The following is a 26,122-nucleotide window of genomic DNA, read 5'->3' as shown; positions in this document are numbered from 1 at the left end:
AGTGCAAACTGAACACTTGGTAAGCAGTTATTAGTGGCTGTTATTGATAAAAATACAAGACACAGTATCTTTACTGCCCAAATGGAAGATTCCATTTCAGTTCCACAGCTCTTCAGTGCTTAGCTGGTTGCAAGGTATTGCAAAGAAAACACCAATAAGACAACAGGACATAACCCCTATAGTAGAATTGGGACTAAACCAAGTACCTACATATTTGTAACACAAGTGGTGTAGAGTTTCATCTTGGGAAGATGGAAAGAGTCATGAAGGTGAATCGTGGCACAGTAATGTGACTGTACTTAGTGCCACTGAATTGTACTCTTAAAAGGGGTTAAATGGTGAATTTGGGGTAAGGGCACTGGGGATTGAACCTAAAGGTGCTTTATCACTGAGCTAAATCCGCCCCCCACCTCACCTCACCCCACCCCACCCCACCCCGGTTTTTTTTTGCAACAGGTTCTCACTAAGTTGCTGAGGCTGGCCTCGAACATAGGATCCTCCTACCTCAGCCTCCCAAGTTGCTGGGATTACAGATGTCTACCACCATGCCTGGCTAAAATGGTTTATAAACTTTATGTATATTTTACCATAATTTTTTTTAAAGAAAATGAAAAAATCCCAGATGTCAATAATAAGTGATGTTGAAGGTCAGATGAAAAGAAGCTCTCTGCCTAGATTAGGTTTCTAGTATAAAACTGGACTTTGTAGGTAGGTTAGCTTTAAGAAAATAAGTTATTAAATGCAGTAATACCTACCAGAAGATATAGAGAACAAAGAACAACTGTGTGCCTGTCATCCATTCCAGGAGGTCAATGCTGTCACCCCCACATAAACCACCCGTGTGCACTGTCATAAGCACACTCTCCCCCTCTGTCCCCAGCCATTATCTTGACTTAGGTATTGATTTTTCTAAGAAGGATTTTGATGGACAAAATAGGGGATCAGAAAGAAGCAACAGCAGGAGCAGAGACACAAAACCAAAAGGCGGGGGCAGACTGTGATTTGTGGTTCCCATCTACTCTGGCCAGGTGGGATCTGCTTGTGTGTAGGGAAGGGACAAGAACTAAGGCTGGCGAGGGCGGAATGCAGGGTTGAGGGCCGTGTAGTTAATGTGGTGGTGGGGAGCAGAGGAGCAGTGGAATCAGAGCTGTGAGGCTGGAGTGTGGGAGACCCAGGGAGACAGGCTGGAGGCAGAATGGAAAGTGCAGGTGAAGAAGCAGTCAGGATTGAAGCTGGGGCTTGGGGAGAGGTGGGACCAGCACCCCGTGTCGCGTGACGGAGGCCTTCCCAACTTTCTCTTCCAGGGCTCTCCCCTGACCTCAGTCACAGATTCGTGGTCCCTTAGCCTCTTTGGTTACTACATCTTTTGCACTTGACACTGATTTTATGTCACTTACTTCCCTGTGTCCCCAGGTAGCACAGGGGCTCAGATTTTGTCATGTTTGTTTTGAACCCTGGTGTTCAGCACAGTTTAGCCTGGGACAAGGATGTACCCAGTTGGTGCTGCAGAGTGAGTAAAGTGATGGGTTCAAGTGGAGAATGGGCACAGTGAGCCAAGAAGAAGCGGGTGAAGGTCAGGGTTAGCAACTGCTCGGCCCTGTCCAGCAGACGAGAGGAGCTCTTCCACTGAACCACATCCCCAGGCCTTTTTCAGTTTTGACACAGGGTCTCGCTGAGTTGCCCAGGCTGGCCTCAAACTGCCGTCCTCCTGCCTCAGCCTCGAGAGTCCATAGAATTGCAGGTGTCCACCACCACACTGGCTCTTCCAAGTGCTTGTTGAAATCAAGGGAAGTATAAAGTGTGAGAAGCCATTGGGAGTAATTAATGCATTGGGAGAAGAGGTGCCATTGAAGAACAGAAAAACCCAGTCCAATGACCTTTATTTTATAGGCAAGTTGACATTTTGTTACGGTGCTTGTAATTACATGAGACTGACCATAGATGGAACGTAGAGGTAGACTGGACTGAACTGAACCTCCTCCCTCATGTGAAGAGTGGATGTGCCCTTGAGCTCATGCAGGCCAGCTGTGCTGATTATTTGGCTTTGTTTTTTCTTCTGCATTGTTTGTAGCAGAATATTTTTATGACTATTCATGCCAAGTACACAGTGCAAGGTTATCTGCAAAGACCTGTGTCAGCCACTGTTGACTGGGTAATCACTGGTGCTGAGAACATGCTTAGACAAGCGTTGTTTGGTTTATTTCCTTCCTTAGCGAGGTGAGTTTTCAGATTCCATCATTGTTCAGGAAAACTGTCTTACCCAGTGGTACAAAGGCAGAGGAAAGTTCTTTGTTGAATTTCTTCATGGGGAAGAATGGAAGTAGAGAGGTGCACTTGCTTTCTTGTTTCTAGGTTACTTTATAGCATGTCAGCGGAAAACTTTTGAAAGTATTTCTCATAGAATTGTGAGGAACCTTCTTGGTGAAAAGTAGGTATTTGAATAATTATTTATACCTCAAACTACATCATAGTTGATGCTTCTTTTCTTATTTATTTATGTAGAGACAGGGTCTTGCTAAGTTGCTAAATCTGGCTAATGTTTCTTTATTTATTTATTTTTAAAATATTTTTTAGTTGTAGATGGACACAATACCTTTATTTTGTTTGTTTAGTTTTTTTTTTTTTTTTTTTTTAACGTGGTGCTGGGGATCAAACCCAGTGTCTCACACTTGCTAGGCCAGCGTTCTGTCACTGACCCACAACCCCAGCCCGCTAATGTTTCTTTTAAACCAGACCTTTTGTTATTGCTAAGATTGACTAACGGCATGGTGAAGTGAGGGTTATGTCCATAGTCTTGAGGTTATATATTCCTGTCTGTAATCCAGTGCCCAGCGTGTTGGAGGGACACAGTGACTGCTAATTGATGTTCACCCCAGGCAGCAGTTTGGGTTAATGTGAACACAGCTGAGTTCGAGAAAAACATATTTACCTTCTCAGCCTTTATGGAGAATCTAGTGTTTATGACTTTGGAGAGGTAAAACCAGTAGGTCACAGTTTTCTTTCTCCCTTCCCCCTCCATCCTTTCCTTCCTTTGCTGGAGATTGAGCTGAGTGTCTACCGCTGAGCTGCACCTTCAACCTCAAGCTCTCATCTCTTAGGATCGTGCAGGTATACAGAAGCCGATTTCATGGAGCATTGTACATGATAAACAGTAGTGAAGCCTACGCACCCTGGTTGGGGGAGACCCAGCAAGTCTTTGGTAGGTGGGGAAGTCAGCAGGGAGTGTTTCCTGGAGGAGACTGTGACTCATGAGCTGTGTGATTCAGCGGATGAGGTAGGGTTCACCAGGTAATGAGGGAGCAGGACTCCGGGGCATGGGGGTGGGCAGCAGCACCTAAGCCCAGAGGAAGAAGCAGGAGAGGGACACAGAAGTATTACAAGCGGTGTGTGAGGGACCAGCAGAGGGAACGGTGGGGGGTAAGGCCAGAGAGGCAAGAGGAGACCAGATGGCCTCATCTGCTGCAGTAGTAAGGAGCTCAGGCCTGATCCTTTAGCCAGAGAGCGTTGGAGGATTTAGTCAGGGAATGCTGCGGTTAGTCGCCCTTGATATTTATGTAGGTGATTCTGGCAATTGGGAGGAATGGATTTGAGGGGGATAAAACTAGAAAGCAGGGCAATCAGTTAGAAGCTGAAAGATAATGGAGGGACTGGGACTGGGGCTCAGTGGTAGAGCACTTGCCTCACACGTACAGGCCATTGGGTTTGATCCTCACACCACACAAAAATAAAGATATTGTGTCTGTCTACAGCTGAAAAATATTTAAAAAGAAGAAATGGCTCTTAAAAAAATGAGAGATAATTGATAAAATTGAACTTCGGGTAGCCAAAAAAAATGGACTTTGAGGGCAGAGGCTGAACTCGAAGCACAGCCTGCTGAGTCTTGCTTTGCCCACTTTGATCATATGATGTATCTGTCAGTGGCACATTTTAAAAGAATTGAGGGAAAAACTAGTAGAGCCAATAACATCAAGAAATATTGACCCAGGTTGGGGTTCAGTGGTAGAGCGCTTGGCAGGCTGCGTGAGGCACTGGCTTCAGTCTCCAGCAAAACACACCCGGCCGCACTGGACTGGATGACAGCCGGGTGCGTGGTGCACACCTGTAGTCCCGGCTACCTGGGAGGTTGAGGTGGAAGGGTTGCAAGGTCAAAGTCAGCCTGGGCAACTTAGTGAGACCCTGCCTCCAAATAAAATGGTAGAGCGCTTGCCAACCCGTACACGGCCCTGGGTTCATGTACAAAGCCTTAGGGCTGTTGAAGAACTACCTATGTGACAGAAAAAGAATGCAAAGTTTATAAAAATGCATGAAAATTGGGAAGTCAACTATTAAGCATAGTGGTTAAGATGAGATTTGGATTTTTAGTAAATTTTGGGGCAGGTGTTTCTAAATGCCACTTTCTCATCATTAACTTTAGTAGCATTCTAGGGTAGATGTGATGGCATATGCCTGTGGTCCCAGCCGTTTTGGGAGACTCAGGCAGCAGAGTCATGCATTCAAGACCAGTGTAGACAACACATCAAGATCCTGTCTCTTAATCAGAACCAAAACCAAAACCCAAAATTTAATATCCTTATTGAGTTATTCTGGGTATTAAACAAGATGATGTGTATAGCCAGTTACACTGGTGCATGCCTGTAATCCCAGCGGATAGGAAGGCTGAGGCAGGAGGACTGTGAGTCCAAAGCCAGCCTCAGCAACTTAGGGAGACCCTGCTTCTAAATAAAAATATTTTTAAAATGGTCTGGGGATGTGACTCGGTGGTTAAGCATCCCTGGGTCCAATCCCCGGTTCCCCCCACCCCCTACCCCCCGCCAAAAAAAAAAAAAAAAAAAAAAAGTGTGTAAACTGTTTTAACACTGTGCCTGGCAATAAAAACACAATAAATGGCAGTCATTTCTGTTGTTCAAACTGTGCCATGGGACTGTGTGATTTGGGGTAGGGTTTTCCTTTGAGCTTTAATTTGTGAATGTTAGTGATGATTACATTAACAAGGGTACCATGGTAAATAGATTTGGAAGCCAGTGAGTTACAGGGGGTTCATTTTGTCTCTCTGCCTTCCTGCTGCTGCTTTCTCACTGCTGGGATATGTGCCGGAGCTCCAGAGGGGCTTATGTGTATGTATGTAGTAGTGTTCTCAGACTTAATCCATCACAGAACTTTTGTGGAGATTCTTATGGGACTGGGTCCCAGGAGCCTGCTTTGGCAAATGTTTTTTTAGGGGATAAATGTATCCATCTGTTTCCATAGCCCACAGTACTGGTCTGTCTAGAAAGTGCAATAGTTGCTGGATATCCATAATGAAATTTCTATATCATCAAGGAAAGCCTACCTTAGTTTCACGGAATCAGTTTAAGAAGGCAGGGAAGTATCTAGTGTTTTTCAAACCTTTAAATTTAATATTTTTACAAGTTTATTATAGAAAATTTGGAAAATACAGAAAATTATAAAGAAAATACAATCATATAATACCACCAGTGAGAGGTAAACTGTTAAAATATTTTATGGCCAAGTGCAGTGGTGCTTGCCTATAATTCCAGTTACTTGGAAGGCTGAGACAGGAAAATTGCAAGTACCTGCCCAGCCTGGGCAACTTAGTGAGACCTTGACTCAAAATAAAAAGGGCCGGGAATATAGTCAGGGTTAGAGCACTCACCTGGCATGTGCAAGGCCCTAGCACCATAAAACAAAAACGAAAACAGCAAAAACCCATATTTTTATCTTTTCTCTCTGTGTTTTCTTCATTGGGATGATTTTGTATTTTGAGGTTTGCTTATTTATTTTTAATCTAAAGTTATACTTCAGACCTTCAGACATTCTTTTAAAATCAGAATATTATTATAAGGCATGATTTTTTTTTTTTTCCCCTCGGTGCTGGGGATCGAACCCAGGGCTTTGTGCTTGCAAGGCAAGCACTCTACTGACTGAGCTATCTCCCCAGCCCAAGTCATGATTTTAATGGTGATATGGTATTTCATCTTGTGGCTGTGTCTTGATTTATGTATTGTTGGATATTTAGGTGCTTTTTTCTATCATAAAGTTAACATCTTTGAAATCTGTTAAAGTGGTCAACATTTAACATTTAGGAAAATGAGTAAGTCTTAACTTTTTGCCATAGTTTGAATCTTTTTTCTTAAATTTTGTTTTGTTTTGCTTTCAGTTGTAAATGGACACAATACCTTTATTTTATTTATTCGTGCAGTGCTGATGATGGAACTCAGTGCCTCACACATGCCAGGCAAGTGCTCTACCACTGAGCTACAACCCTAGCGAATTTTGAATGTCCCTCACAGGCTTGTTAACGGCTTAGTCACCATGGTGGTACTATTACCACCCTTAAGAGATGCGGGGACCTAGTGGGCTGGGCACAGTGGTGCACACACGCCTGTCATCCCAGCAACTTGGGAGGCTGAGGCAGGAGGATCATGAGTTCAAAGCCAGCCTCAGCAAGAGCGAGGCTCTAAGCTACTTAAGCGAGACCCTGTCTCTAAATAAAATACAAGATAGGGCTGGGGAGCAGGTCAGTGGTTGGGGGGCCCCAGAGTTCAATCCTCGGTACCTGCCCCCCCTGCAAAAAAAAGAGATGGGACCTAGTGGAACCCCAAAGGGGATTGTGGGACCCTGGCTGGGTCCCTGCTCTTTTTTTTCCTGGGCATGAGGGGAACAGCTTTGCTCCCCCAAATGCTCCCCCACCAAATGCCTAAAAAGCAATGGGTCTGCCTCATTGTGAACTGGAACCTTCAAAACTGTGAGTCAAAATAAATCTTTTTCTTTATACGTTGATTATATCAGGTATTTTGTTATAGTGATAGAAAATCTAACACATACATCTAGGCAGTCCTTTTGGCTAAGATATCTGATACCCTATATCAGGTATAATTGTGTAGCTTAATTTGTTCGTTTGTTTATTTTGATACTGGGGATTGAACCCAGGAGTGCTTTACCACTTAGCTACATGCCCAGTTCCTTTTATTTTGAGTCAGGGTCTTACTGAGTTGCTGAGGTTGGCCTTGAACTTGGATTCTCCTGCTTCAGCCTCCCAAGTCACTGGGATTACAGACGTGTGCCACTGGACCCAGCGTTTGTATAACTTTTTGTTATGAAATTGAAGTAGAATAATCTAGAGTAACTGACTATCCTTTGACTAATTCTTTTCTCCACCCATGGACTAGGGGGGGAAAAAATCCCAATATTAGAGTAGCATTTTCTCATATTGAGAGGAAATTGCAGTCATGAGACTAAATTCTTGGTAGTTGTACAAAATTCATGTCATCATGTTTTATTAAATGTAAGAGTAAAACTGTCAAGATATAGTGTTAATAGACATAAATCCAGCATCCATCTGACAGGCATTTTCTTATTTGCACTTAAAGACTAGTTTGAAAATACTCATACACAAATTTCTTGAAATTACAGTTGAAAGGAAATAGAGATGAGAATAACCCACTAAACTCTTAATGAACATTGAATGCTTTGGTTGTTGGTTGTGGTCAGAACACTAGTAAACATATTAGGGTTCAGACAGGCAAGGTGGAGTACATCTGTAGTCCCAGCAACTTGGGAGGCTGAGGGAGGATTGTACATTCAAGGCCAGCCTCAGCAATTTAGTGAGAGACCCCTAGCAACTAAATGAGACCCTTTTTCAAAATAAAAAGACTGGGAACATAGCTTAGTGGTAAAGTACCCCTAGGTTCAATCCCCAGTACCAAAAAAAGAAAAGAAAAAGAAGAAGTAAATCAGGAATTCTATCTTCCATAAACTGCTGTTTTGGGAGGGGAGGGGAGGGAATGGAGAGGATTTTTTTTTTAATTTTATTTTAAAAATTTTTATAGTTTTGCTGGTACTGGGGATTGAACCCAGGGATGCTTTTCCACTGAGCGACCTTTCATTAATTTTGAGACAGGGTCTCACTAAGTTGCTGAGCCTGGCCTTGAACTTGCACTCCTCCAGTTTCAGCCTCCCAAGTAGCTGGGATTTCAGGTGTGCACCAGCTCATCTGACTATAAGAAGAGGATCTTGATTTTTAAATTACAGTAGAAGCTATTAATTGACCTCCTTCCACTTCACTAAATGTTCCAGTAATTTCGTGCTTCATGCCCTTCATTAAAAGTAGTGACTGGTCTGTCCCCCAGCCCTCCCCTCAAGGTGAGGTGGCTTTGTATGCTTCCTTGAGGGCCAGGTATGTTTGCTCTCAGACCTCTTCCTTCTGGTTTTGTTTGTTTACTAATTACATGATTTCAGTAAAAACTCTGGCACCTGACGAATAATGAGTAAGAAGAAAAAGTTTCTATGAAAACTGTGAACCAAGTGCTTTAGAAAGAGTTAATATAAAAGGTTTCACTAGAAAAAAACTCACTGGTGAATTAAATGTGGACTAGATTGAGGAAAAATTGAAGAATTCCTGGATTCCGTTTTCCCATTGCTTGAGCGGTGTCTGAGTTCTCACTTTTTATGAAAGGTTGTGGTCTATGTGAGGTAGAAAACTAGTGGACTCAACCCGGTCAAGTGTGGTGGTGCACGCCTGTAGTCCCAGCGACTTGGGAGGCTGAGGCAGGAGGATTGTGAGTACAAAGCCAACCTTAACAATTTAGGGAAGACCCTTTTTCAAAAATTAAAAAGACCTGGAGATGTAGTGCAGTAATAAAGTGCCCTTGGGTTCAATCTCAGTACTACCACCACCGAAAAAAAAGGCATATGTATATCTTTAAAATGTTTATTTAGCATGCGTGTGCTTTTACCAAACTGCTTGGTTAACTGGTTCTGAGTTCTGTGTGGTGGAGGATTCCCAGGTTCAACTGCTGAGATTGTCTTTAAGTCTAGGGTGGAGCTAAGTGTGACAACTCCCTGCTTTTGGGAGACAAGGGACAAAGGCAGTTGGCATTGTGATCAGTGTGGGAGGCCCATCCTGTCTCCTGGTCCTCACTCCTCTCCCCTCCCCGCTCCCCAGTCTCCAGTTGTTATATGGCCAGTAATTCTAGTAAAGTAACATTTTATAGCATGTGCAAAGTCTCAGAACTATTCACACCTGTTGTTATATTTCCTTGTTATATTTCCATTATCCAAATAATAAGTCTAAGAAGTAGGAAGAACTTGTTTTTTCTCTGAATATTAGGAAATAAGTCTTCTAGGAAAAAAACAAACCCCTAGTATGTTGTGCCTGTCAAATGTAGAAAACTGCCAAATTGTGTGTGCCCGAGATACTTTATTTCTTCTTTAGGACTGGTCCACTTATTTATTTATTTATTTACTTATTATTATTATTATCATCATCATCATCATCATTTGTTGTGATGGGGATTGAACCCAGGTCCTTGTGCATGCGAGGCAAGCACTCCATTTATTTTTGAGCCTAACATTTTGCAATTCTGTGGTCATTTGCATTAAGTGAATAACATACTGATTTTTAGATGCAAGCCACCTCTATATGGAAAGGATTGAGTTTGGATCCCATTGCCTACTACTTTCAGAGGGAAGCAAATTTCATTTCAACAAGGTTTTTTTTTTTTTTTTTTTTTTTTAGTTGTAGACAGACACAATATATTTATTTTGTATGTGGTGCTGAGGATCGAACCCAGGCCCTCACACATGCGAGGCAAGCACTCTGCCATTGAGCTACAGCTCAGTGCTCGACAGGATTTTGACATTTTTAATAAAAAATAAGATATCTGTATTAATTTGATGATTGGAAGTAACATGTTCTGTTTGTTGAGTGTGTTGTTTTGGTGGAACTTTTGATAAGCAGCCAATAAATTTCCTTCCTGAGTAGGCTGTAGCCTTGGAGATGGTTTCACACAGCCCCCGGGGATAATTGTATTTTAGGACAGTTTCATAATGTTCTGTGACTCTTTAGCTATATTTTCAAATCTTCAATTTTGTCACCAGGTTAAAATAGTCCCAACTCTGCAGCTTTTTTTTTTCCTTCAGTAGAACTGAAGGAACCAAGGGTCGTTAGGTTGTGTTTGTAGTACGCCTCTGGGATATTGTGGGCTTGGATAACAGGTTTCATCTGGAAACCAGAAATCAGCGGGAGAGGGTAGTGGGTGATGTTGACAAGGTATTTCTGAATGGAAATGAAGTTGGACTTTTTAAAAACCTAACTTTTTTTTTTTTTTGGTGCTGGGGGATTTGAACCGAGGGCCTTATGCATGCCAGGCAAGCACTTTACCACCCAGCCACATCCCCAGCCCCGTAACCTAACCTTTAATGTAAAGCCCAAACTCAAATTGCCTGTGACTTGGGCAAACTTTACTTAAAATTAATTGGTGAGATAAGTCAAAAGTACTACAATAAAAGGAAACGCAATTAACATTGCTGACTTTATCACCTGATCTATAAACCTGTTGTATTTAAGGTCGTAATACAATCTGAACTCTTTTACTAGTGGAAAGGTTCGAGAGCTAAGATTTCTTTCTTTTTCATCTTTGTATTATAGAAAACTTAATTTTACCTGGAGAGGAAAAGTTCAAAATTAGAACAGATTTTCCACCAAGAGTAACCAGCATTCCTTTGAGAAGGGCCAGGCCAGCATAACAGTGGATGAGTCTGAGACTGTGGTTGTCCTGGAGAGCAGGAGAGCAGGGACATCAACCTCAGAGGTGGCTGGCAGGGCCTGCGTGGGCCTTGATGGCAGTTAGAGCATCAGAGTGGTCGACTGCAGCTGGTTGAAACACATTGAGAGATTCAAATAACTTTTGGTCATTTGGACAAACGATCAAAAATGACCAAGCTTATTGGTCATTTGGGGGGATTGCTTAGGCACTAACTTAATCTTCCAAAAGTTGGTTCTTAAAAAAGAAGAAGAGGAAGAAGAAGAAAGAACTTTTTTTTTTTTTTTTTTAAGTCAGGTCTGGGCTTGTGGCTCAGTGGCAGCATGCTTGCCTCGCATGTGCAAGGCCCTGGGTTTGATCCCCAACCTTGGGGACATTGGGGGAAGAAATGGGGAAAAGTGGGCCGATAGAACAAAGATTGACTGGTTTTGCTGATTGATGACCCCAGGGAAAAGTTACCCATGGTTTCATCATCCCGCTCTCTCTACTTTTTGCTTTGTGTTTGATAATGTCCTCAATATAAAGTTAATTAAGAGATGTAAGTAGGAATGAACATAGATGATTATTGGAACTTGAAAATAGACGATAGTGAACGAGTGAGTCTCCATTAGGTTCTACAGCAGAATCATGTAGAAGATACACTTGGAAGCAGCATATGCAGAGGGTGTCATAGCAGGTCACTTGACTTCCATGAAATCACATTTCCTTCCTCCTGGGTGAAGATGCAGACAGATTTGCCTCCCTTTCATGAGAGGATGAAGTGGAGATAATAACAGGAGAAGGCGGCACAAGGCAGTGGGTGTTGGCATAGACTGAAACGTGGAAGACGCTTGCTGGCGAGCACCTGTGATCCCAGCTTCGCTAGGAGGCTGCAGAAGGCGGATAACAAGTGTGAGGCCAGCCTGGGCAACGTAGGCCTCTCAAGAAAGAGTAAAAAGCTGTGGACGCAGCCCTGTGGTGGAGCGCCGCCGGGTTCAGCCCCCAGAACTTAACAAAAAGAAGTGGAAGATGCTGAAGTAAAGAGCGAAGTTTCCAAATCTCCATCAGTGACTTCTTAATTTAATAGATCTTTACAGTCAGACCGGCGTTGGTTTTCTTCCCTTTGCTCTTGCACTCTTGCCTCATTTGAAAAGCACGTGCAGCCTGTGTGCAGCCTGTGTGCAGGGCTGTACTCTGCATAGCCAGATGAGTGGCCTGCCCGGACTGGGCTGTGGACAACCCACAGAGCCTCGTGCATGCCGATGATCTTGACCATGAGGTCCTGGAGGGCCAGACTGATCTCTAATCATTGGCTACTCAGAGCCTGGCATTTGGGGGTACCCTTTAAGTATTTCTTGAATGAATGGAGCCAACATTTACTGTGTTGGAGCGCATTATTGTGGCCGTGGTGATCTGTAGTCAGGGTACAAAAGTTCTGTGGTGACTTGAAGACCACCCTGCTAACAGTGCTTCCGTTCTGCCGACCTTTCCAAGTTCAAGGGGGCTGAAGCTCAGCTGCAGAGAAGGGAATTTCGCGAAGCCTCTGCGCCTGCGGTTTCCCCAGGGCTGCTGCCTGTCTCGTGGTAGAGCAGTTGTTTTCATAGCCCCGTTTCCCCTGTATGTGTCTCTGCCAGATTGTTGTCGCTCCTGTGGCACCTTGGAGTTCAGGTGGTTTCCCAGTCAGCAGCTGTGTTTAGTAATGGTAAGCATTAACCTGTGGTGTTACTGTTTAAAAATCTATGATATTCACTTAACAAAGCTAATGCTCAGAAGAGCTGAGCAAGATCTTAACAAAAACTGACAGTGGCTTGAGGCCCCCACTATCAAGATTCTTCGTGAAGAAACAGCGTTTTAGTGATGTGCCTCTGCTGGTCTGGGCGCTGTGCTCAGTTCTAGGATCAGGGGCAGGAACAAGGCACAGCTCTGCTCTTAAGGGGCTTAATATCTTCATCAAAAAGGTAGATGTGAGCATAAATGTTGCTTTAGTTCTTTGGGAAAATAACTCTAGAACTCTAAGTGAATCAGTCAGGCTTCTGACAAGACATAGGCACCTTCAACTTGTGAGATTTGATTCTTTTTTTTCTTCCTTTTCCCCTCCCTACCTCTTTCCTTCTCTCTCGCTCCCTCTTTCCCTCCCTCCCTCTCTTCCTCTTTCCCTCCTGAATTGAACCACTGAGCTGTGTCTCACTAAATTGCCGAGGCTGGCCTTGAACTTGTGGTCCTCTTGTCTCAGCCACCAGAGAGAGTTGCTGGGATTACAGGCCTGCGCCACCACACCTGACTGGGGATTTCATTCTTTTTTTGCAGGGGGATGGTACCAGGGATCGAACTCAGGGGCACTCGACCACTGAGCCACACCCCCAGCCCTATTTTGTATTTTATTTAGAGACAGGGGTTCACTGAGTTGCTTAGTGCCTTGCTTTTGCTGAGGCTGGCTCTGAACTCACAGTCCTCCTGCCTCAGTCTCCCAGGCCACTGGGATGACAGGCATGGCCACCATGCCTGGTGGGATCTGATTCACAATGGAGGAATTCCTTACAGGGAGAGAATGGGAGACTCCACGGGCTGGGACAGGACTGGCAATAGTTGTGTCTTCCTCCAGCCAAGAGACTGGACCAAGAGAGGGAGAGAGAGGCTCGCCTGCCTGTTGGCCACATGGGGAAGGGACTTAGGAAATACTTCCACCCCCATTGCCACCATTTTACTCTCTTTCCACCCTAAGTTTCCACTGCAGAATCCAACCAGAGCCAGGGGACAAGTGGCCTGTTGAGGTGGTTGGTGTAGGTCAGTCAGTTGGCCTCAGGTACAGAGCAAGGTGGGGAGTAGATCTCAAGGCCAGATGGAAGATTCCATCACTGGACTAGATTTCTCCAGCTGCTCTAACTAATGGCCACAGACGTTGTGGCTTGCGCCCACAGGAATATGGGGCTGGGGAGGTGGCCCAGTGCAAGCTGCTTCCTAGCTGCCTTGATGTGCGAGGCTCTGGGCTCAGTTCCGGCCACCCCAAGCACAAACCTGGAGTGTACTCTGTCATGGTTCTGGAGGCCAGAAATCTGACATCAAGGTGCCCATGCCTCCCTGGAGGTTCCGGGGAGAATCCATTCCTTGCCTCTTTGGCTTCTGGTGGATGCTGGCTTACTTGGCTTATGTCCACATGTCTCCAGTCTCCTTGTGGATTGTATGTCAATCAAGGAGGGCCTCAGTGGGCACCCAGTGGTACCTGTCTAGCATCCTGTGGGGTAGTGGGCTAGGAGAAGTTCAGAGGCAGCGCGCAGCTGTTATTGGGGCCTTGGTCAGGGTGGCGTTTGCAGCAGAGGTTTGGGCAGGAGAGCCATCTGGGTTGAGCGGCTAGGGTGAGCAGAGAGCTGCGGGGAGGAGTGCTGTATCTGTCAGGCATGGCGCTTCTGCTTGTCTGACAAAATGTTTGCTTGTTAAATAAAATGAGTGTGATTGTTCACTTTGTGTAAATACTAGGCCTCTGAGAATGGCGGTAGGTGACCGGGCCTACCTCCGTTTTCACCATTTCACCATGAGTAAACTGTCTCATGTCCCAGGTGCTCCCTGGATTTTGAGCATTTAACAGACTTCCAGTACTATTAAGAATTACCATTCATTTGTTTAAATGTGCTAATCTAATTCAATAATGTCCTTTATCTTGCTGTGATGAGGATTTTATTGTAGTGTTGAGGGGGAGTCAGGGACTGCCCCGAGTATTCTTCCATGAAGAAGAGTTAGCTTGGAAACGCGCACAGATTTGTCTGCCTTGTGTTTAGGAAGGCGGTTATAATTATAGACAAAGGAGCCAGACTCCGGCCGGCTCAGGTCAGATTATCACATTGTAGAAGCAGCTGGTTTGGAAACCGTCCACTGGAAACCCAAACCCTTGACCTGCACTGCCCAGCAGAGCCACAGGCAGGCAGTCTCCCGTCTGTCCCTGTGTCCTAGCGGCAGAGGGAAGTTCACACCCGTTTTCTTTCTTACTGAGTTAATTTTCTCAACCAAAATGCAAACCAACAGCATGTACGTTTGAAATGGACCGTGTGCTCTCAGCACTGATGTGTGAATGTATGCATCACGAGAGGCAAAGTTATCTCTACATTTTTGCCCTGGACAAGTATTTTTTGGGTATCAGGGATTGAACCCAGGGGCACTCAGACACAGAGCCACATCTCCAACCCTTTTTATTTTGAGACAGGATAATTTTTTTTTTTTTTTTCATTTTTGAAACAACAGCAGTTTTTTGTTGTTGTTGGGGGGGGGCTACTGGGGATTGAACTCAGGGATACTCAACCACTGAGCCACATCCCCAGCCCTGTTTTGTACTTTATTTAGAGACAGGGGCTCACTGAGTTGCTTAGCATTTTGCTTTTGCTGAGGCTGACTTGGAACCTGCAATCCTCCTGCCTCAACCTCCCAAGCCCCTGGGATTATAAGTGTGCACCACCGCACCTGGCCAAAGGCACTTAATTTCTTTTAGAACATTTACCTTTCTGATTGTATCAGATTTTTTTAAATATAAGAAAATGATTTTTCTATAAAATTCTATGATTATTGTAATGACTCAAACTTTATGATAGTTAAAAGTAGAGAAAAGTGGAAAAAATTCTATTCTGGGATCCCTGTATTAACTGTGGGTGAATGTCCTCAGATAGCAGAAATAGCTTTATGCAAATGGGTCCTAATTTCAAGTGCTATCATGCATCTCGTTTTTCTTTAGAAGAAAAAAGGAAACTGAAGTGAAACTGGATGCTTTTATAAAAATGTTTCTTTACCACAGATAAATTATTATTTCCTGAAAAGATTTCTTTATGGTTAAGAAAAGGGATCACGAGAAAGATCAAGAGGTTAGTTAGCACTGCTGTTTTCAGTTCAGGTGTGTTGGCACCTACCACGAAGCCAAGGATGTCAGCCAAGTTGCCCTATTCTTTAGTCGGATGGTTCCTAAATTACCGTGGCCCTCTGCAGATCGATGGTGCAGGTTGGGTATGGGCACAGGGCGACCTTGGTCTAAGGGGGTGGAAATCAGGCTGCCAGTTGTGCCTTGCTGAGTGGTGTGTATCCCTGGTTCTCGGGGGGATGCCGTCTCATCCTGGCCAGCTTGCCTTTGCAGATGAACAAAAGGGAAAGTTTTCCATTCTCCTCAGCTGGAACAATGGAAACGAGTATTGAGGGGACAGTCCTGGACTCTAACGCAGCATCTCGGGCATGTTCTGGGCCTGTTTGCGTGCTCTGGAGAAGCGCTGCACCCCCTCAGCGCGTACGGCCTGGCCCTGGCCCTCTGCTGCTGTCCACCTGGAGGGTGCGCTGAGTGTGTTGCCAGGTTGGCCTATATGAAAATATCTGAGTGCCCCAAGGATGTGACAGATTAGGTCCAGGGTAGCAGTCACCTCGAGTTCTGTTTGGTCCCTTGCTGGCTGGTGCCTTTGACTTTGTGTATCCTGTTCATATGAATTAATTGCCTTTTGCTTACAGCCCGTGTTTGTGTTCCTCTCTTACAGGACTTTCTAATATGCAGAGCAGGTGATTTGGACTTGACTTCTATTCTATGGGAATGTTTTTTTTTTTTTTTTTTTATGCATTTTGCAGTGAAACCCAAGCAAGGTTTTTCAGCCTAGCTGTATGTTGGAATCACCTGGAATTTATTTATTTATTTTGATATTGAAGAGCTTGAGCGTTACTGTCTTTCCAGGGGACTCTCCCTGGGAGATCAGCACTTACTGTGCTGCCCTTTCTTTGGACTTTGAGGGAAATTCAACTTTTGGAATTACTCTAAGAGAGATCAGCTGCATCCCAACGTAGACTCATCCTCAAGTGACCTTATTAGGGGAGCTCATCTATTGCAAGAAGGATTTGAGGTGCTTATTCCTTGACAAACACAGCTCATGTTTTTTTCTTTTTTCCTGTTTTTTTGCAGTACTGGGGATGGAACCCAAGCAAGCACTCTTTCACTGAGCTACATCCCCAGCCCCTGCCTTTTCTTACTCTGTGTTTTGTTTTCTACCTTCTTTGACTAGACTTTACTCAAATGACTTTTGGCTGTTTTGGGTGGGGTGGGCTTGACTCATTCAGCAGATCTTTACTGAGTGGTCACTACATGCTGGATGATCCACCATGCCAAAGACGACAGATATGCAGCTTGTATTCCAAAGGGAGAGACAGATAGCAAGGAAACTAACTTGAGTCGCACTGATGAAATAAGTAAGTGTTGTAACTGAGTGTGGCTGCTGCTTCAGATAGGATGACCAGGGAGTTCTCTGAGAGGATGAACTTGAAGGGAGAGTAGACCTGAGTGCCAGAGACTTGTTTGCCAAGTCCCGGGCTGATGTGTTCAGCTCTATTTATACAGGCATGTTCCTGCTTCTCTGGATTCTCTGTGCCTAACTTAGAGCCAGACAGATGGTAGTTGCTCAGTTAATATTTATTGAGCAAAGAATTGATTGAAGTCAGAATGATAAAGTGCATAGAGCAGCAGGTCTTGGGGCAGGAGCCCATGTCCTGGTCCTGACTTTGTCCATGAGGTGACACCATTAGGAGGGAAAGATCTCAGCAGCAGTTAAATTTATTAATAATTAAACTTGGGAGGATCATAGATTTGAATGCATCTGCATCTGTAAGAAACAGTACTGAGACCCTGTGTCCCCTTTGCCTCATTTATACCCCAGTGGTGGAACTGGGTGAAATTCTAGTACACTGAATTCTTGCAGCCAGGGTATCGACCCTGATCCCACCAGGGCACATACAGAACATAGAGAACATTTCCATCACCATGAGGATCAAACCCGCCCACCCCACTAATCTGCGTTCCATTTACATGATTGTGTTTTTTCAAGAATTCCACACACACAGAATCATGGAACATGTGGCCTTTCGAATTAGCTCCATGTTTCTGCTCCAGGTAATTCCCTGTAGCTTTTCCACAGTGTGTTCTTTTGTTTATTGCTGAGTACTGTTCCCTGGTATGACTGTATCAGCACAGTTTATTTGACCATTCACCTGGTGAAAGACACCTAAAACCTGCTTCAAGATTTAGCCTATTACCAAGTCTTCGAGAGCATTCATGTGCAGGTTTTTGTATGTAAACTTTCATTTTTCTGGGATGAATTCCCAGGAGTATAATTTCTGAGTTAAATGGCAGTTAACATGTTTAGTTACACATGCATAAAAGTCCAACGGTTTTCCAGAGTAACTGTACAATGGTTTAGTTTTGTTTGTTCTTTCAAAAGACTTAACAATTAAAGGAAAGACTTCCCTGCAGACCTCGGTACTTAAAGACCACTGCACAAAGAGCACACTGCTCCCGGGGATGTAGAAGGTCGGGGTGGGGTGGGAGCCCCACCTGCCTCCGGGTCTTTCCACCTCCCAGACCACCTTTGCTTGCTAAAGCAGCAGAGCAAGTTGAGAATGTTGCTGCTGTGCTCATCTTGGAGAACGTGTTCTCAGTTCTTACAGTTGGAGCTGGAGGGTTAACTCTCCATTGTGAGCGCAGTCCTTTCAGTTCTAAGCTGATTTTTAATGACCCTCGGGCCTGGCTTGTGTGCGTCTGGAGAGGCAGATTATCTGCCCACTGGTTAGGGATCTCCCGATTGAGCCGTTGCTTTTTCCTTCTTCTTCCTCCCTTGACTCTATACTGGGTGTGTGTGCATCTGCCTGCCTGCTTGCCTGTCTCCCAGGAGCTATGCAAGAGCAATAAATGGGTGTGGCGGGAGGTAGGGGGAGTGGAAGAAGCTGTGTCCAGAAGCCTCAGGAGGAAGGAAGTGGTAGTGGACATAGACTGGGTGGATGGGAGAGAGTGTCAAGGGTTGAGACGACGAGGTGTGGTTGAGGTGGCTCCGTGAAGACAAACATGGACGCGGCCTGGGCGAGGCAGCGCTTGCCCTTGAGGCTTCAGATGCAGGAGTGAGGTGGCTGTGGGCAAGCCGGGTGGAGGAAGCCGATCATAGGGCAGCCAAGAGAAGAGCAGTAAGGATTTTTTCCTTAAGCACAGATCTCAGTTTTGACCTTCCTTTTCCTCAGACTTCGCATTCCACCTCTCACCCTGGAGGCCGCCTTTCCCTACCAGGTAGCCTGTCCTCATCCTTTGAAAGGACTGCAGGGAACCCTTGTTGGACGAAACAAGTTCTCCCCACTTGCGGGGGTCATCTTGGCTGATGGGGGAAGCTTCGAAGGGCTGCTGGTGGGAAAGACGACGAAGTGGGTTCCAGTAAACTCGGTTCATTCTCTGGCTGGCTCGGCTGATCTCAGCCTGATGGGGAAGCCGCATTGACATTACGCCAGCTAGTTTCCCTGTGATAAAAGTGGTCCTTCCTCTTGAGCAGCAGAAACCTGTTTTGAACGAATCTGGCCCTGTGTTGTTCCAGCTGTTTACTTTTGGAAGCACAGTGGTCATAAGGAATCAAGTCACAGCATGTCATCGAGGTGAGAGCTCTGCTGGGAGTCTCAGGACAAAGCCATCCTGGAATTTACTGGAAAGGAAGCTGGCCTCACTTTTTAGAACAGGGAACAGCATCCAAATGACATCCCTCTGGTTAGTGAGACTTGGATCTGGGCTGGCAGCACCTGCCCAGCATGTCAGACCAGCAAGGAAGGATAGGCCCCTGGGTGTGGGCACAGGGCCCCTGGGACTTGCCGTGAACTAATGCACTGTGGCTCTCAACATCTTGCATGTTTCTTACAGACGCAGACACTTCAGCTTAACAAAGAAATGACGCTTGCCAGCAACCGGAGCCTGGCAGAGGGAAACCTTTTGTATCAGCCCCAGCTGGACACTCGGAAAGCACACTTGACCCAGAAATACCAGGAACTCCAGGTTCTCTTTGAAGCCTATCAGATAAAGAAGACCAAATTAGGTAATTTTTCTCAGGGTGAACTTTTGGGAATAAAGAGTTGAGGGAAGGATACATTTTTAAGTTGTTGCCCTATTAGGAAAGATATTATGAAAAAATATCCGATTAAAACAGTGACCCTGCTGCAGCAAAGCAATAGTTTATATATAAAATGTTGTTGCCAGGCCAGGCACAGTGCTGCACACCCGTGGCCCCAGTGACTCTGGAGGCTGAGGCAGGATTGCAAGTTCAAGGCCAGTCTGGACAGTTAAACAAGTCACTGTCTCAAAAAGAAAAGGAGAGGAACAAAAGGGGTGTGGGGGTGCTGGGGCTGGTATGTAGCTTAGTGGTACAGCACCCCTGGCTTCAGTCCCCAGTATTGCAAAAAATAAAAATTGCATTGCCAGTTTAGAAGAAACTTACTACTTTTTAAATTGAAGATTCCAGCTTGGTGTAGTGGTTTATGCCTGAAATCTCAGTGATTCAGAGGCTGAGGCAGGAGGATTGCAAATTTCAGGCCAGCCTCAGCATTGAGACCCTGTCTTGAAAGAAAAACTAAAAAGGCCTGGGGATTAGCAATCAAGATTGCACTTCTCCAAATAGCATAGAAAAAAGGCAGTTTTCTGAATTATTCTGAACATTTTACTGTATATTTGACTTTCAAAGTTGGTGAAAAGTATTATTTTAATGTCACACTAATTAAAGTTGGTGAAAAGTATTATTTTAATGTCACACTAATTTGCAGTCATAACAAAGAGGCATAGGAATCGAATGTTACTGAGAGTCCAGAGTGCTTTTGAGAGCTTTCAGGGGGACATTGAGGTTAAATTGCATTAAAAATCATCCTCTTCAGTGAGATTTACAGTGATGTCTGGTGTGTTTATTATAAGAGGTAAAATTTACTCTTACCCACCCACCCTGAGTGGAGAAAAGGAAGGACGGGCAGTGCCAAGTGCTGGCGAGGATGTGAACTCAGGCACAGAGAGTGAGCTGGTAAAGCCACCTTGGAGGAGTCGTTTGCCGGCCTTCTGAGACTTACTGTGCACACCCTGATACCTCTGCCCCGCTCCTGGGGACATACCTAACAAGTGGATGTTCATGTCTTTCAGAAGATAAGTTTAAAAAAGCGTATCGTAGTTTTATTTATAATTTCTAAATTTGGAGGCGGTCTTAAGGCCCATCTGCAGAGTGACGGGTAAGTTGTGATGTTGACACTGTGGATGCCACACGTCACTGAGAAGAGCGGTCAGTGAGGAGTGCAAGGCCTCGATCACAGACAGTGCTGAGTAGGAGAAGCCAACACAGGGCAGATGACTGCCTCCAGAGCCGGGCAGAACTGGCCTGTGGTGGTGGAGGTCAGTGTCCAGGACATGGCTGGGCATGGGCACCAGGGAGCCCTTTGGAAACGCCTGACAGGTTTACACATATGTAAGAATTTGAGTCCTACGCTTGAGGTGTGTGTGCTTGGTCAGTTATCACTCAAAACGGGGAACAAAAACTATGATTACCGCGTTACCATTGTGTGTTCAAAACAGCCTGCTCTGTGGGACAGATGGGGATACTGGGTGTCCTGTTGTGTGATATGCTGGTCCTTAGTCGGCCACGTGGACGCTTATTTTGGGCTTTGTTCTTCTGGCGGAGTTAAGGCCTTTACTTGAGCTTCCTGGAAAGTCAGTTCTGGGTGGGCGAGATTCTTCCATTGCCTTCCAGTGAAGACTCCGACAGGGAAACGGGGTGGCATCTGGGTGGGGCTGCCCTTCACCCCATCACGTCTCTTACTTCTTCCAGATAAACAGTCTAACAGTGCTTCCTTGGAGACCCTGTTAGCACTTCTCCAAGCAGAAGGGGCCAAGATTGAGGAAGACACTGAGGTAAGGCTAAGCACCTTGGCAGAATGCCCTGGGGTACGCTTCCAGGGTCTTGGGTCACTCTGGGCAGCAGCAAGTCTGCTTTCTCAAGGACAGTGAGCCCCACCCTTGTGGGCAGGAGGTCGTACAAGTAGGCATCATGGTCCAGACAAGTGCCAGACAGGGGCCCAGGGACCCCCAGGGCAGTGAAATGCAGGTCCAAGCCAGGTATGCAGTCTCACTGAATCAGCACTGATGTCCCGGGTGCCAGCAGCCAAGTCGCCGTCCACTGTGCTATAGGTCAGCTGGCAGCTGCACAGCCTTTTGGACGTGGCCAGATGAATCCCAGGCTTGAGCCTGACCAGGGAATGAGGAAGTGTGTCTGGACTGAATGTCGTGCATGTGAGCAAGTCAGGGCTGGCAGCGTGTAGCCAGGTCAGTCTGCGTTGGTCTGATGAACCCGTAGGCTTTGGCGAGGCCCTGATGGACAGGAGCACGTTTCTCTCCTGCTAACCCTGCCCGGAAGTCGGCCTGTCAGGGTGCAGCCACGTGGGGGCCAGGAGGAGCTGGGTTCCAGCTGACTTAGCTAGAGAAAGCTGAGGCAGGGCAGTGGTCCCCTCTCTGGCCAGGCAACCCAGCAACGGGGGCTGCCCCTTCATTGCCAGACTGGGTGCTGCCAGGCCTGCTGCCTGTTGGTGCTTGTGGCGTGGGAAGGTGGGGCCTGCAGCAGAACCCCAGTTTCACCTCCCCAGTGGCTGCTCTTGCCAGGGCTCACCCCCGGGGCCTCATTGCCGAACAGGGGCAGAGCACAGGCACCTCAGGAGGAGTGGCTGAGCCCTGAGCTGCGAGGGGGCGTTCTTCCTAATAGCCTGCCTACCTGTAACCAGGTCTCTTCTGCCTCTTCCAGAACATGGCAGAGAAGTTTCTGGATGGAGAGCTTCCTCTCGATGCCTTCATTGACGTCTACCAGAGCAAGCGGAAATTAGCCCACATGCGACGAGTGAAGGTCGAGAAGCTGCAGGAGCTGGTGCTGAAGGGGCAGAGACTCCCGCAGGCCGCGGCCCCACTGCCGCCCAGGGTTCCTGAGCCTGCGCCTGCTGCCCCTCTGCCCTACCCTGTCCTGGAGGCCAGCGGGCCCCCCTCTGTCGTGCCTCGGCGCATCCCCCCGCCCCCACCCCCAGTGCCTGCTGGACGCTTAGCCACCCCATTTACTGCTGCCATGGGCTCAGGACAGGCCATTCCATACCCAGGATTACAGTGCCCACCCCTACCCCCTCGGGTGGGCCTCCCTCCTCAGCAAGGATTCTCTGCACAATTTGTGTCGCCGTACCCGCCAGCCCTCCCCCAGAGACCCCCTCCTCGGCTGCCTCCGCACCAGCCAGGCTTCATCCTCCAGTGAGCACCAGCGCCTGTCCTTGCGGGAGACGCCCTCTGCCTGCCTTGCCAGGTTCTGCACATGGAGGCTCTGAGGTCCGACTGCTGGCCCGAGGGCCTGGGTACCCTGGGCCAGTGTGTCCCATCTTTTTTAGAACTGTAGGTCAGTGGTGTAGAAGTAGAGACGCAGGCTTTGTGCACCGAGGCAGTGCGTGTCCAGCCGGAGCCAGGCCGCCCATGCGTCCTGCCGCGTGCGTTCTGGGTGTGATTTCCGAGTACCGTAGTGTTGACCAACTCATGAATTTGGAAGGAAAAAGCCTCCCCCAACTCCCATGTAAAATCTTGGTCCCGATACGCAGCCCTATTTAATGCGCATGGCTAAACTTACCTGTGTGATTTTAAAAGACAGCACTGTGTGTGTCGGTCCACCAGCTGCTATGGCCCTGGTCGAAGGTGGGCCTGTGTCAACCAGCCTAGAGGTCGTGCCCGTGGCCGGCATGAGTTCCAGGCCACTGTCTGGGACACCATCGTCACCACCCCTCCTCCCTGAAACCTGGCTGCTTCTGCTTCCCAGCCACAGGCGGTGTTTGCACTTGGCTGGCTGCTGTTCCGGAGCCCCGGCGTCGGCCCCGGGCGTGAGCAGTGTCAGTGGGACTTGCGCAGCACTGCGACCCCGCTCCTCCGCCTTTTGCCTGGAGCTGGCCCCTGACGGTTTCTGTGAAGAAATGCTCCCCAGTATTTTTACTACATGTGTAATTTTCCTGTTTTATATTGGGAAGGAACTTTTTTGACACACAAGATATTCAGGGAAACTTCTAAAAATGCAAATATTGTTTTGAATAGATCGAAATGCAATTTCCTTTTGTGCAAACAGTACACGGTTACACCTACAGGTGCCCGTACTGTGCCTTAGCTTCTCCTGGTGCCAGGCCTCAGGTGCCTGCAAGGGTGCCAACCATGGCTGCCCTGTGGGCCCACAGGCCAGGCTGGGCCCCCAGCAGCCCTGCATTCCTGTAAGGGCTTGTCCAAGTTCATTGCTTTGTGACAGGTGGGGGAAAAGTCTGGCCACTGTCAACCAGGATACTCTCAGCCAGTATTTTCTGCTTCTGGCTGGCAGGCAGCTGGACCTCGAGGCAGCTGGGCCCAGGGCCTGGTGGTGCTGCAGGTGCTGGGCAGGGCAGAGGAGCGATTTGGAGAACACCCCCTCCCATTGGATTGGCAGCACACACCATCTCTTCCTTCCTCTCTGGGATCTTGTCTACAGGTGCCACGTTTGCAGAGTTCCCAGGGCCCAGCTGGGGAGGGATAGCAGCTCACGTGTTCACGAAGAGACCTGTGTGCTCACTGGAACTACAGCCCCACCCTTAGCCTGTCGCCCATGGCAGGCCGCCAGGGCCTGACCTGTTGCAGTGGGCCAGAGCAAGGCTACCAGCCTTTGTCCTCAGTTCATATCTCCTCCTGGACTTGAACCTACTGTGTTGTGACTGTCCTGTCAGGAAACAGAGCTGTACAGGGTGATTCACTCCTATGCCAGTCAGGAGCCCCCATGTTCTGTGGCTCGGTGAGTGCCGCCGTCCTCCCCTGGATACCTCTGCTGCAGCCCCAATGGGAATGCCCACAGCCTGGCTGCGGGCTCCAGCCAGACGGGCGCTCTGTGTGGGTGTTGTGAAGGGCTGCCAGGTGGCCTCGCCATTGCTGTCCAGGGCCTCGTCGGGCACTGGTTGTAAAGTCATAGACCCTTTTTAATAAATGGAGAATTATTAGTCATAGTCCTGTCACTTCCTCACCTGGGGATGCCTGTGAAGCGTCTGGTTCCAGCGCATCGGTGATCAGCGTCCTGCAGGGATGCTGGCTGAGCCGCTGTTGCTGGAGTTGAAAACAAGTCATGGCAGACGGAAGGTGCTGCCCGTCCAGGGTTCTCAGGGGGACCAGCAGGGCCTTTATCCTCATCAGACGGCAGCGGTGGGCGGAAAACTGCTCGCTCCTGTGGGAGACGAGTCTCGAGCACAGCCGTGCTGCTGGGGCAGGTCACGGATGACCCCAGGCTGGGCTTCCCCTGGCCTCTGCGCATGTGCCAGCTGATGGAAACTACGTAGAACAGTCTGGTTGTCACATGGTAGAATGTCAGTGACTGACGTGTGGCTCTGAGGACTAACTAGCAGGTGCTCCAAGGTACCGCCCACTCCGAGGCCGAGGGAGGTGCTTTTCCCTGAGGCAGTGGGGAGGTACCCTGCCAGCCCTGCGTCCTTTGCAGAGCTGGTATCTGTGCCCTTGAGTGCCCTCTGTCCCTGCCTGAGCCTTCGTACCTGGGCTGCTGCCCCATGAGCTGTGTGCCTGTGCGGGTCACCTCTGGCTGGGCTGCACGCCCGTGCCCTCACATGCCTACCCGCTGTGGAGCTGTGTGCCTGTCTGCCTGCTTCCCCTGGCTGAGCAGTACCCCCGCCCCCAGCGCTGGGCTGCACCAGGGCCTGGTTGCGGGCTGGGCAAGTGCTTTACTGCTGGGCCGCACCGATGTCCTCACGGGCCTGCCTGCCACCCTTGGCTGAGTCTGTCTCCGCTGCTCCCTTGTGTGCCCTCCCCCAGTGAAGGGGTTTGAACAGCTTGTGTAGCTCACCCCCCGCCCCTTGCTCTCCCTGGCCACCGTCCTGTGCCACAGGTGGGAGGAATGGCGGCGACACCATTAGGAAGAGGGAAGCGTGGGAGGAATCGTTTTGCCTTCGAAGACAAGAACTTGGTAGCTCTTCCCCCAGTGGCCGATAGGAAGCCGAGTGTCAAATTTGCAACCCCTCCCCGTGAGGACACGACTTCACGATGGGCTTTGTGACACTGCTCCTCCCCTCCTTTGGCCCTTTTTGCTCATGAGGACCCAGGAGGGACAGCCACTGAGCTGACAGTGGTAGGTAGGCTTCTGATTTCTAGCACAGGACACTTGACTCAGGTTTGATCATCAAGGATGCAAATGTCAGCTCGTTTCCTTGGGTCACTAAGTGTAGTCAGCTGTCATGTCAGTTTTCTAGAGTCATTTGCTTTGAAGTGCTCTGCCCAGGTGAGGTGGCGCAGACCATGGTCCTGTGGATGTCTGTGCTGGAGGCTGAGGCAGGACTGCAGGTAAAGCCAGCCTCAGCAGCTGGTGAGGACCTAAGCAGGTCAGCAAAACTGTCTACATGAAATATTCAAACGGGCGGGCGATGCGGCTCAGTGGTTAAGTGCCCCTGGGTTCCACCCCGGCTACCAAGGTGTTCTGAAGCCCTCCTGTCTTGAAATCAAGGCCCAGGCCTGGGCTCCATCCACAGCCCTCGCGCTGTGGCGATTCACTGAAGTGCTTTCAGCTGGGTCCTGTCCTCCCACTCAGCCTGCCTGGGCACGCAGGCCCTGTGTCCAGGGGCAGGACCTGGGGGAGGCCCAGCTGAGCAACCCACTTTGCTTCCTCTGACCCACACCGTCCTTTTGTCCAGTAGATGCCAGTGATCCTGCAGAGGCTCGGCCCTCAGCCTGCCCTGCGCCGTGTGCTAGGGACCGGTTGGGCAAGGCTGGCTGTGCTTTCCAGAACCCGGAT

The 26,122-nt window shown here is 47.8% G+C and overlaps 1 protein-coding gene across 1 annotated transcript in view; it reads left to right on the top strand.

The window, feature by feature from the left end:
* Vps37b (VPS37B subunit of ESCRT-I) overlaps positions 1–24,359 on the top strand; it is a 29,939-nt gene extending 5,580 nt beyond the window's left edge. The window contains exons 2-4 of the mRNA XM_047562232.1: positions 19,198–19,369; positions 21,134–21,216; positions 22,100–24,359. Coding sequence (XP_047418188.1) covers positions 19,198–19,369; positions 21,134–21,216; positions 22,100–22,591 — 747 coding nt within the window. The 3' untranslated portion in view covers positions 22,592–24,359. The remainder of the gene's footprint in view (positions 1–19,197; positions 19,370–21,133; positions 21,217–22,099) is intronic.
* The last annotated feature ends 1,763 nt before the right edge of the window (positions 24,360–26,122 follow it).

This window comes from Sciurus carolinensis, chromosome 8 (assembly GCF_902686445.1).
Source record: "Sciurus carolinensis chromosome 8, mSciCar1.2, whole genome shotgun sequence".
NCBI lineage: Eukaryota > Metazoa > Chordata > Mammalia > Rodentia > Sciuridae > Sciurus > Sciurus carolinensis.
Note: the sequence above shows the minus strand (reverse complement) of the source record. Positions and strands in the feature narration are given on the sequence as shown.